The 12640-nt window shown below is 43.8% G+C and overlaps 1 protein-coding gene across 1 annotated transcript in view; it reads left to right on the top strand.

Moving 5' to 3' along the window:
* The window catches only part of LOC143988232 (alkaline phosphatase-like), a 106719-nt gene extending 102574 nt beyond the window's left edge, over nt 1-4145 (top strand). Inside the window, exon 11 of the mRNA XM_077487644.1 lies at nt 3691-4145. Within this exon, the coding sequence (XP_077343770.1) occupies nt 3691-3953 (263 nt within the window). The 3' untranslated portion in view covers nt 3954-4145. The remainder of the gene's footprint in view (nt 1-3690) is intronic.
* Nucleotides 4146-12640: the final 8495 nt, after the last annotated feature.

Raw genomic sequence — 12640 nt, 5'->3', positions numbered from 1 at the left:
TTTGGGAGGGGGAGGTGGCATAGTATGAAAAAAGAGCCATTGAAAGCTCTGTATTTGTAATTTCTGCCCATAGGCAGACTACACTGCCTTGTTGGGTCTCTCCAAAGGACCAACTGATGCTCTGTATGTTCGCACACACAGGCAGCATATAGGGACTCTATTCCAAACTGTTCTTGTCCTTACACAAATGCTTGAATTGACAGTAGCTCTTTTCAATGTGATATCCCTAGCTAGTGCTCTGTAGTATATGTGCTCCTTGATATCCGAGAGGGGCCACAGAGGGGAGATGCTTAAAATTGGAAAAGTAGGTGTTTGGGACCAAATGAATGATAACTACATAAATCTAATGAGTGAATTTACAATTAGTTACGTTAAAGTGGGAGTAAACTCCCATGCATGATTTTAACCTATAGGTAGGCCTATAATAAGGCTTACTTATAGGTACTGTAAATATCTCCTAAACATCCACCGTTTAGGAGATATTTACTTTAGACCAGAGGCGGCTCTCTAATTAGGCATATTAGGCGGTTGCCTAAGGCCTCACACTCACAGGGGCCTCGCGGCCGCCTAGTTTGCCTAATTAAAGAGCTGTGTTGATGGTGGATCCCCCCGCCATCAACACAGTGCTGACTCCGCTCACCGCTACATGGAGAGATAGCGGATTGTTTACCGATTGATCGGAGCTCACTGATAGCTCCGGATCACAGCCAGGGACAGCCTCTCAGAGCCAGCGCTGACACTTCCATCTTCCCTCACAAGCAGGAGAGGAGAGAGAGCTGCTAATGCTGCTGCTCCTCCTCCTTCTGCCCACTTCTCCTGTCTGCCCCGCTGACCCATCAGGGGATAAAGCCAGTGTCTGACCAAGTCCCGAACTTCCAGCACTGCGCTCCACTCAAGGAGGATTCTTAGCTATGCCAGTCTGTTCCTCCGCTCAATGCCTCTCTCCCCGTCCGCCTTGGTAACCCCTTTTGGATCTACTGCTCAGCCGCTGTAAACACAGGAGAATTCTGTAGAACCGCTCCACCTCTCAGCTCCGCCCCCCCATCTTCGGCTCTCACGGTACCTTATTCCTGCCGGTAAGGCAATATAAATGATGTGGATCTTAAAGAGGGCAAGGGATGCTGCTATAAGGGGGGTCTCTAGGGGGGCACTCTGATGTAATGGGTATCTTTCTTTTCCTTCTACTCCCCCTGTACCACTTATCCTCCCTCTGTGCTGTGCCCTCCAGCTCCCTCCTTTACCTTACTCTCTTGTCCTGCGCCCACTTACCCTCCCCTGTACTGTACCCTCCTGCTGCTCGGTCCTGTGCCCACTTACCCTCCTCCTGTGCTGTGCCCTCCTCCCCCCTGTACTGTGACCACTTACCCTCCCTCCTGTGCTGTGCCCACTCACCCTCCCCCTGTACTGTACCCTTCTGCCCCCTGTACTGTGCCCACTTACCCTCCTCCTGTGCTGTGCCCTCCTCCCCCCTGTACTGTGCCCACTTACCCTCCCCCTGTGCTGTGCCCTCCTGCCCCCTTTATTGTGCCCACTTACCCTCCCCCTGTGCTGTGCCCTCCTGCCCTCTGTACTGTGCCCACTTATCCTCCCCCTCTTCTGCGCCCTCCTGCTCCCCTGGTACTGTACCCTCCTGCCCCCTGTATTGTCCACTGACCCTCCCCCTGTACTGTACCCTCGTTCCCCCTGTACTGTGCCCACTTACCCTCCCCCTATGCTGTGCCCTCCTGCCCCCTGTACTGTGCCCACTTACCCTCCCCTCTATGCTGCGCCTTCCTGCTCCCCCCTGTACTGTCCCATCCTGCCCCTGTACTGTGCCCCCTTACCCTCCCCTTGTGCTGTGCCCTCCTACCCCCTGTACTGTGCCCACTTACCCTCCCTCTTGTGCCTTCCTGCTCCCCTGTACTGTACCCTCCTGCCCCCTGTACTGTTCCCACTTACCTCCCCTGTTCTGTGCCTTCCTGCTCCCCCTGTACTGTACCCTCCTGCCCCCTGTACTATGTCCACTTACCTTCCACTGTACTGTGCCCACTTTACTCTCCCCCTGTGCTGTGCCCTCCTGCTCCCTCCTTTACTATACCCTTCTGCCCCCTGTACTGTGCCCACTTGCCCTCCCTGTGCTGTGCCATCCTGCCCCTGTACTGTGCCCTCCTGCCCCCTGTACTGTGCCCACTTACCCTCCCCCCTGTGCCGTGCCCTCCTGCTCCCTCCTTTACTATACCCTCCTGCCCCCTGTACTGTGCCCACTTGCCCTCCCTCCCTGTGCTGTACACTCCTGCCCCCTGTACTGTGCCCACTTACCCTCCCCTGTGCTGTGCCCTCCTGCCCCCTTTACTGTGCCCACTTACCCTCCCCCCATGCTGTGCCTTCCTGCTGCCCCTGTGCTGTACCCTCCTGCCCCCTGTACTGTGCCCGCTTACCCTTCCCTTGTGCTGTGTCCTTCTCCCCCCTGTACTGTGTCCAATTACCCTCCTTATACAGTTATTTTTTATCACTTGAATTATTTTTCCCATTATGGGTGTGAGTGGGGCCTCATGCCTAAGTTTTGCCTAAGGCCCCACAAAGCCTAGAGCTGCCTCTGCTTTAGACATCACTAGCGCATGCGCTCTGAAAGAATGGCATACCCGTGCTGTTCTTTCTGAAGCCTGTGCTGTAAATTGCATCTCTGGCTTGCACACGTAGGAGTGACGCTACCGCAGCTTCGGCCACTCACACAGGTGGAGTCTTGGAAGGAAGACCAGGTGAAGATGGAAGCACCTTCAGTGGTGACGACATGCCCATGGAGGGATTCGTTCTAAGGTAAGTTTCTCATAATGTGCTAGCATGTGATGCATACTAGCACGTTATGACATTGCCTCACAGGTTTTTAAAAACAAAACAAAAACAAAACAAAAAAGCCAGCGGTTTACAACCGCTTTAAGCACTTTTATATGAACATGAGCGATTTACCATATTGCACATTTCTGACTAGCAGGAATTCATTCCCAAGGGTCCTCAAAGATAGCAAGACACACTCTGAAATCTATTCAATTTATAAAAAAAAACAACAACATCAGAGCGATGGCCTTACTCACTTTCTTAGTGATTTTTGAAAAAAAAAAATATATATATATATTTACAGTATTTGCAATGCACATATGGCTACATAGCTGAATGAAGGCTTCTTTAAAGGGCTTCTACTGCTTGTTTAGAGTCTGTACATACTTGAGTGTGAATGCACACGTTGAAACTTATCATGAGACTATAGCACAGACCTTGCCACTAAGCTAACTGCAGGAGGTCGGAAACAAATGAAATACATAGTTTGTCTAATCAGAAATAGCATCAGGAAGAACTTTGTAATGAAGTTTACAAAAATCTATTAAAAACGAAAAAACGAAAAATAACAGTTACATATTTCACTAAAATCTTCAATCAGAAGCCATATTTATTTCTTGCCTTTTTTCAAAGCATTCATTCTTCATTTTGTCTACAAACTTCCTATTTAACCTTGCAAACTGCAACCCTATGGGCACACAAACAGCAAAAAAAAACAAAAAAAAAACTGAAGATATTTCTAAGGTTTCCACACTCAATTACCATTAATGATTAAGGTCTTTGGTGAACTTAAACTCTATCCGAAACTATTGGAAAAAATGTTAGGTCGTCATTAAATGTCAACTGCTTCACCATCTTTTATTGTGTTTCTCACAGATGGAAATTATAGGCAACAAACCGCTGTCCCCCTTTCATCAGAGACACATGGAGGCGAGGACGTCGCTATTATGGCAAAAGGACCTTATGCACATCTCTTCCATGGCATCCATGAGCAGAGCTATATTCCCCATGTAATGGCGTTTGCGGCTTGCTTGGAACCTTATGAAGATTGCCCTCACAGTTCAGGCAATTCAGGCGTTCTCACCTCTCCTTCCGTCATGCTAATTTTGATCAGTATATGGGGATTTCTCTTACAATAAGGGTGTCAGTTCCTTTTTTTTTTTTTATGGCCAGCACTTTGTAGCTTACATTTAAGATCATTGTTTCTCTAACATTTCCGACTAATTCATTGTATCACATATATTTGGTTAAAAGTCAATAACAAGCTGGCTTTATATTTATATTCTTGCACTTTGTTTCTGATTCGTACAATAAACGATCCTGCCATTGAATCTGCATTGCTTTTATTATTCATACCAATATGAGATAATGTAATAATATTCGGTCAAACAGTTTGATATTTCTGTTCAGACAACTTAATACAGGCATACCCAACAAAGTAATACAGGCATACCCCATTTTTAAGTACACAATGGGGTTTATTTACTAAAGCTGGAAAGTGCAAAATCAGGCTCACTTTGGCATAGAAACCAATGAGCTTCCAGGTTTTATTACCAAAGCTTAATTGAACAAGCGGGGGTTTTGAAGCTCATCGGTTTCTATGCAGAACTGAGCCTGATTTTGCAGCTTTAGTAAATAAACCCCATTGTGTACTTAAAATTAGGGTATGCCTGTAATTTTGTAGAGGGCTGTAAAAAGGTAAAACTCAAAGTCCAAGGTCTGAATGTGAAATGAAAGTGGGAAAGCACTATGGTAACACATTTATGATTATTATCCTTAAGGCCGGGTTCACATTGGTACCACATACGCTCTGACATTGGGAGTACATGTCGCATGACGTGTGAAAATCAATGGTTCCCTATGAGAGCTGTCTAAACTGGTCTGACACAAGTTGGTCCGACTTTGAAAAAGGTTCACTACTTTGGTTCTACTTCAGCCCATTGAACACCATTAAAGTCGGATCAAAGTAGGATCCTTGTCCTAACCATTCGACTTGTGACATCCGACATGGTGATTACAGCAGCAGTAAAAGGAATTTATGTCACACTGGGATTGTTTTGATTGATCAAAGGACAAGTCGTACTAGCACAAATTTGGATTAAAGTAGTATTCTGTTCATTCAAGTCGGATGGATGTAGGACCGATGTAGGACTAATGTCGCAGAGCAAAGTAGGATGACAGTCATGTAATAGTGTGAACCCAGCCTGAAAAATGACCCTGCACTACTTTGGTCTGACTTTGGTCCTGCTTCAGCCCATTGAATATCACTGAAGTCAGAACCTTGTCCTAGCCATCCGACTTGGTGATTACAGTAGCAGAAAAATTGAATTTATCTAAAACTGGGATTGTTCTGATTGCTCAAAGGACAAGTCGTACTATCTCAAAGTCGGACCAACATCTTATCTTGTTCATTCAAGTGGAATGGAAGTAGGACCGATCTAGGACTGATGTCTCAGGGCTAAGTAGAATGACAGTCATACAACAGTTGTGTCATACCAGTGTGAACCTGATCTTAGATGGACCTTAGATGAATCCGACACTGGGAGAGTAAGCCTGGGTTCACACTGGTACTACACGACTGTTGTACAACTGTCATGCTACTTTGACCTGAGACATCAGTCTTACTGCAGTCCTACTTCCACCTGACTTGAATGAACAAGATACGTTTTCCTTTTACTGCTGCTGTAATCACCAAGTCAGATGTCACAAGTCGGATGGTTAGGACAAGGATCCGACTTTGATCCGACTTCAATGATATTCAATGGGCTGAAGTAGGACTAAAGTTGGACCAGAGTAGTGCAGGAACCTTTTTCAAAGTTGGACCGACTTGTGTCAGACCAGTTAAAATGGCTCTCATAGGGAATCATTGATTTGTGCTCCCAAAGTCGGAGCAGTGTGAACCAGGCCTAATAAGGAAGAGGCAGAGCAGTTGGTTTACTAAAGAAAAATGGACTGTTCGCTTTGCAATAGATTTTTAGCTTAGTGAATGTAGTGAAAATTGACTTTGAAAAGAATACCCAATCACGTGCAAGGTAAATAAAAACATAGTATTTTTTCTTGCACATGATTGGATAATGGAAGTCGGCAGAGCTTCACCTCATTCTCTAAGCTAAGAGAAAATGCTCTTGCAAAGTGAACAACTTATTTGCCTTTAGTAAATGAACCCTTGAGCTGGCAACAGAAGGGATTCTAATTGTTCACGTAGAATGAGATCAACTATCATTTCCATTAAACTCTACTGTTAGTACAATAGTACAGTAATCAGAGCTTTATGAGCTCTGACAATCTCGACAAATACACCTGCTGCCACTTATTCAAAAAGTTATTAAAAATTGAACAAAGTAAAAGAGTTATTTACTTACAGAGATTATTACACTATTGATCATTGCCCAGCAAACAAAATTGAGCTGTATGTTATTTTTCTACGAATCCTTGTTGGATTATAGAGCTGCAATTTGTCACAGTAACGAGTAAGCACGTCTGTGTGAACACACCCACTGAGCACCTTTTTTGGATTGATGTTTGTCATGTTCGCTTGATTTTACGGACTTTCAATAAATTCTTTTGATTTTATTTCTGGATGTGCTACCATTCTTCTTTGTTTCCATTGCAATTTGTCACAGTCTAGGCAACCATTAGTTCCGCTTTCAATATTGCAAGGGACAAAACGTAAAGTACACCAGCCTAATCCCACTTCTGATGGAAGCACTCCGTCTGGTTCTCAGGCCCCATTGACACTTCACGCCTGGGAAATGCATGTTCCCACTTGTGATTTTTTTTAGGGGCGATTTATATTTTGTTTTGTGTTTCTGTGTGTCGCACATGTAAGTGAATGGGCTGCCCTATGCACGTTTACTGCACAAAATAAGCTCCTGCAACTTTTTGGGTGATGAGCTTCATGCTTTTTTTTTTTTCACATGCGACAATTGCATTAAAATTGCAGCACGTTTGGGGTGTGATTGAGAGTGAATGCCACTAAAATGCGCATCACAGGTTTTGCTGCGATTTTAGCATTATTTGGAAATGCCAGTGTAATCGTGCTTATTTTGCCCTCAATCTCAAATCACTAGGTGGGAATGGGGCCTTAGCTGTAATTGTGTTATAATGTATCATTGGCAGGTGGCACTATGTAAAGAAATGAAAGACAACCCTAAAAATTACATAAAACACACCTGTGGCAAAAACAAAGACCTTAAAATAGTATTAGGCCCAAAACCAAAATTGTAATATATTGCTGTTTACCAATTCTTAGATGTGGCGGCTGCATTAGTATTCTTTTTGAAGGCTGGGTTCACACTTTGTGAATACAATGCGGGTTTCCTCACATCCAATTCACATAGCAGGAGATTGTGACCGGCTTTCCATGGAGCTGGTTCACACATCGCCACAGTGACTCAGTTGCGGATTGCACAGGAGACCTGTATGTCTTTTGATCCATTTCAGGTCCAAATTCAGCCAAAAATTTAGGTTGAAATTGGACGTGAATCTGTGAATGGAGACGCACCAGACCCCTCCTGTGTGCCGCAAGCGTACTACAATGTAAACCCAACCTAAGGCTGTACTGTGGCAACATGGCTCGGCTGCGCGAATCACCGTTATCTTACGTCGCTTCCTTCTTTAGCCACTAGGGGGCACGCTCACTCCCTGCCCGCCCATAGAGCCGATGCGAGTGCCCGGGGCACACGGAGAACCGGGATCTGTGTGTGTAAACACACAGTTTCCTGGTTTTCTGAGGGGAGAAGTGGCGGCTCGTCATAAAGAACACACTATGGAAAACATTAACCCCTTGATCGGCCCCTAGTGGTTAACCCCTTCACTGCCAGTGACATTTTTGCAGTAATCATTTTTATATCACTGATCGCTGTAAAAATGGCATTGGTCCCAAAAATGTGTCAAAAGTGTCTGATGTGTCCGCCATAATGTTGCAGTCCCAAAAAAATAAAAAAATTAAAATAAAAAACTATTTTGCAGATCGGCACCATTACTAGAAAAAAAAAAAAAAAGGAATAATAAAAATGCCATAAAACTATCCCCTATGTTGTAGGCGCTATAAATTTTGCGCAAACCAATCAATATACACTTATTTATAGTGTAAAAAATAAAAACCACAGAGGCGATCAAATACCACCAATAGAAAGCTCTATTTGTGGGAAAAAAGGACGTCAATTTTGTTTGGGTGCATTGTCGCACGACTGCACAATTTTCAGTTAAAGTGACGAAGTGCCAAATCGCAAAAAGTGCTCTGGTCAGGAAGGGGGTAAAATCATCCGGGGCTGAAGCAGTTAAAAGGCATTTGTTTTGTAGTGATATAAACAGTATTAATATTATGGTTGTTGTTTGACACCATTATTATTAGTTTTTAAGATCAAAGATACAACTATGTTGGTGTCCCTTGTTAATTTTCCATTGTTTTGTTTATAATGTAACTGCCTACTGCAAAACTGTCATTTGAAGATCAGGAATGATCTGAATCAACGATCACCAAACTTCCACTAACATGAAATTAGCAGAAGGGTCCCCAAGGGTGCGCTTGAGAAATGAATTTCCTCTTTATACACTCATAGTACGTCACTACATTCGTGTTTGTCGAGCGACAATTTGCAGATAAATAGTATGCTAGAAAAAATCCTGCACACCTGCTTTTGACAAAAATCAGACACTTGGTTGTACAACAGGGCACCATACATTGGAATTATGTTTTTTTTTTTTTTTAGAAGCACATAATTAGAGCCTTCCACAGCAAGTAGTGGGATCCAATGAGAAGGGAGAGTCCTGGAATCTCCTGCAATATCGCTGGATAGAGATGGGCTCAGGTAAGTATTAGGGGGGCTGAGGGGTGCTTCTGAACACAGAAGATGCATTAGAATGCATTTAGATAAAAAACCTTCTGCCTTTACAACCACTTTAAGCCTGCTTTGTTTATATGAGATGGCCAGCAGTGATAGATTCCTCCATTTGCACTGCTAGCAAAGTTACATTTAAAGAACACGTGAAGCGATTGTAAACCTCAGATATGAAATACAAATAAAGCATATCCCTCTAATGTTTACTAGTCTTAGTAGAACGATAGAAAAATATACCATACCATATGTACTTGTTTTAAACTTTATTTTATAATTTCTTCAGTTACTTCCTGGTTTCTTACCTAGGCAAAAGATGTCATACATCCCAGGGGTCTTTAGTAGGGCTGTCACCTTTTCTTCAAGCCAAACCCAAATACTTTACTGGCGCATGGCATTTTTTTTTAGCATACACTATAGACAAAAGACAATAGGATTGTAAAAGACCTTGGAGCGGCAGCGGACGGGGTAGTGAGATATATACCAACAGACATTGTTTGATGGAAAGGATGGGGCAGCCTGTATGCCAGGGATATGCAATTTGTGGATCTCCAGCTGTTGCAAAACTACAAGTCCCATCATGCCTCTGCTTCTGGGTGTTATGCTTGTGGCTGTCAGAGTCTTGCTAAGCCTCATGGGACTTGTAGTTCTGCAACAGCTGGAGGTCCACTAATTGCATATCCCCGCTGTATGCTTTTATGTCAGTCAGCTACTTTTTTTTATTTTTTAAATAAAAATTCTTGATGGTATTTCAATATTTTGAGTTCCAATTCTTCTTGAAGTGCTTATATGGATTTTGGATATGGAGATGCTGAAGCGCTATATTACATTCTGATCTGGGGGGGGGGGGGGGGGGGGTCATAATTATGGGGGAGCTGCTGGAATAAGAATTTATAAATTTTAATATATTTTTTTTTCACATGAATGGACTTAAGTTATTGCACAGTTGGTGTTCACTTTTTTTTATTTTTTTTTAAGGTATATGTATATAGGGAAATTATTAGTAATTAATTGTATGAATTTTCAAATGTTCACATCATTGGAGGATAACACCTGTATGGTTTAGGTGATATTCTTTTTGCATGCAGCCGCAGATGTCACACACACACACACACACACACTCTCAGATGCATACGGATACTGAGATATATACATATGCTCAGTTACATACAGTACATGCGCACACACATATATACACACACTTAGATATATACAATCAGATACATGTATACACACATATATACATACTCATATATAATAGGATAAAACAGCTTACCTGTAAAATCCTTTTCTTTTATATACATCATGGGACACAGAGCCGTAGTACTTACTACGTGGTTATATCGGCGTATCAGGTGCTGGACACTGGTGTGAACTTCCCCCCTATAACCCCTCCCACTACTGGGAGTCCTCTGTTTTGTAGCCAAGCAATCAAAGTGTATAAGGAGAAGAAGGGAGGGACCTATGTGTCCCCTGATGTACATCAAAGAAAAGGATTTTACAGATAAGCTGTTTTAAAAATCCTATTTTCTTTTCTTACATCAGGGGACCCAGAGCCGTAGTACTTACTACGTGGGATGTCCCATAGCAATGGCAACTGAAGGTGGGGGAGGGGGGGAGAGACACAACAAAAAAGGAAGTCAGAGGACTTATACTGCAGCCTGCAGTACATTGCGCCCAAAGGCAGAATCCTCTTGACGCTTAACATCGATTTGATAAAATCTGGTAAATGTAGATCTGAGCCGCAGAGTCCTGATGATGCACCGCCCAGGAGGTACTAATCGCCCTGGTAGAGTGTGCCCTAATATGAAAAGCAGGAACCTTCCTCTTTAAACCATAAGCCTGTACAATGACCTGACAAATCCACTTAGCAATACTGGATATAGATGCTGCCTGTCCTCTCTTTGGACCATCCGGCAGAACAAACAAAATATCTGTCTTATGAACTTGAGCAGCTGCTCTTAAATATACTCTGACCGCCCTAACCACATCAAGGGAATGTAGCAACCTCTCTTCCCTATATTGAGGCTCTGGGAAGAATGAAAGAAGAACAATATCTTGGTTTAAGTGAAAACCTGTCACTACCTTTGGCAGGAATTCAGGATGAGGGCGTAAAACCACCTTATCCTTATCCATAATCAGATATGGCTCTTTACAAGATAGAGCCGCTAGTTCAGAAACTCTTCTGGCAGAAGAAATGGCAACCAGAAAGACTATCTTTCTGGTCAACAGAACCAAGGGAATTTCCCATAAAGGTTCAAAAGACTGTTTTTGTAAAGTTGACAGGACCAAGTTCAAATCCCAAGGATTTAGGGGTGTCTTGATCGGAGGACTTATCCGCGTTACCCTCTGCACAAAGCTACGCACTAAAGAGTGAGAAGCTAAAGGCTGCTGACAGAACACTGACAAGGCCGAGATCTGGCCCTTGATGGTATTCAAGGCCAGATTCATCTCTAATCCCATCTGTAGGAATTCAAGAATTCTATCTATAGCATATTTCCTGGGGTGCCAACTCCTGGATTCGCACCAGGCAACATATGCCTTCCAGACTCTATAGTAGATGATCCTGGATGCATCTGTTCTGCAAGCTAGCGGATCCCTTGTCCTTGACACAAAGTTGACATTTTGTTGTTGAATCTGGATACAAACAGGTCCACGTCCGGAGTACCCCATCTCTGACATATCGGAGGAAAGATGTTGGGGTGAAGAGATCACTCTCCTGGAAACAGTTGTTGGCAGCTCAAGTAGTCCGCCTGCCAATTCTCTATCCCGGGAATGAACACTGCCGATAGGCAAGAGACGTGTTCTGCCCAAGACAAAACGTGATTCACCTCTCTCTGGGCTGCACGACTCTTCGTGCCCCCCTGGTGATTGATGTGATTGACAGCCATGGCATTATCGGACTGAATCCTGACAAGACAGCCCTTCAGTCTGACCGTCCAGGCTCTTAAAGCCAGACGAATTGCCCAAATTTCCAAAATATTGATAGGCAAGGTCCTTTCCAACCTGGACCATTTTTCCTGGACAGAATCCTCTTCCAGGACCGCTCCTCAGCCTAAAAGACGGGCATCCGTGGTTACTACCTTCCAGGTGAAAGGTAGGAATGTCCTTCCCTTTTGAAGGTTGCTGGATGTCAGCCACCAGTTCAGGCTCTGATTCGGGAGCAAGCTGAATCGGAAAATCTAAGATCTGAACCCTTTTTGTTCCAGGCTGACAGGATTGGGTTTTGTAGCAATTATGAATGAAACTGTGCGTAAGGGACCACCATCTTCCCCAATAATCTCATGCACAACCGCGAAAAAGGAAGGCTTTTTCTTTGCCTTGAAGAGATGAATTAGTTCTACAATTTAACTGATTCTCTTTGGAGGTAGAAATACCTTTCCCTGCCTGGTATCTACGATTAGTCCCAGGTATTGTGCTCTCCTTGATGGCCTCAAGGAGGACTTTTCTAGGTTGAGAACCCATCCTAGAGATTCCAGGTAGTTTACTGTTGTCACCTGACCATAGTCTAACCCGGAAACCGAATGATCTACTAAGAGTAGGTCGTCCAAATAGGCTAGCTCCATTATGCCCTGAGGCCTTAATCTGGCTAAAGCAGGAGCCAGAATCTTTGAGAATACTAGAGGAGCTGTGGCTAGACTGAATGGCAGTACCACAAACTGAAAGTGACGGTTTTCTACCTCGAAGCATAGAAACCTCTGGTGAGTGGGAAATATTGGCACATGAAGATAGGAATCCTTGATATCGATTGAAGCCAAAAATTCTCCTCCTTGGAGGATGGCTACTATCGACTGAATTGATTCCATGCGGAAGGATCGGATGCTCAAGTGCTGATTTAGATCTCTGAGATCTAAAATAGGTCTTACTTCCCAGTTTGGTTTTGGGACCGTGACGAGGTTTGAATAAAAACCTGTGCCTTGTTCCTCTAAGGCAGGCATATGCAATTAGCGGACCTCCAGCTGTTGCAGAACTACAAATCCCATGAG

Source organism: Lithobates pipiens, unplaced genomic scaffold, assembly GCF_037356315.1.
Source record: "Lithobates pipiens isolate NorthernLeopardFrog02 unplaced genomic scaffold, aLitPip1_a1.2 Scaffold_18, whole genome shotgun sequence".
Classification (NCBI taxonomy): Eukaryota; Metazoa; Chordata; class Amphibia; order Anura; family Ranidae; genus Lithobates; species Lithobates pipiens.
The sequence above is the reverse complement of the archived record's forward strand: the minus strand, read 5'-3'. Positions and strand labels throughout refer to the sequence as shown.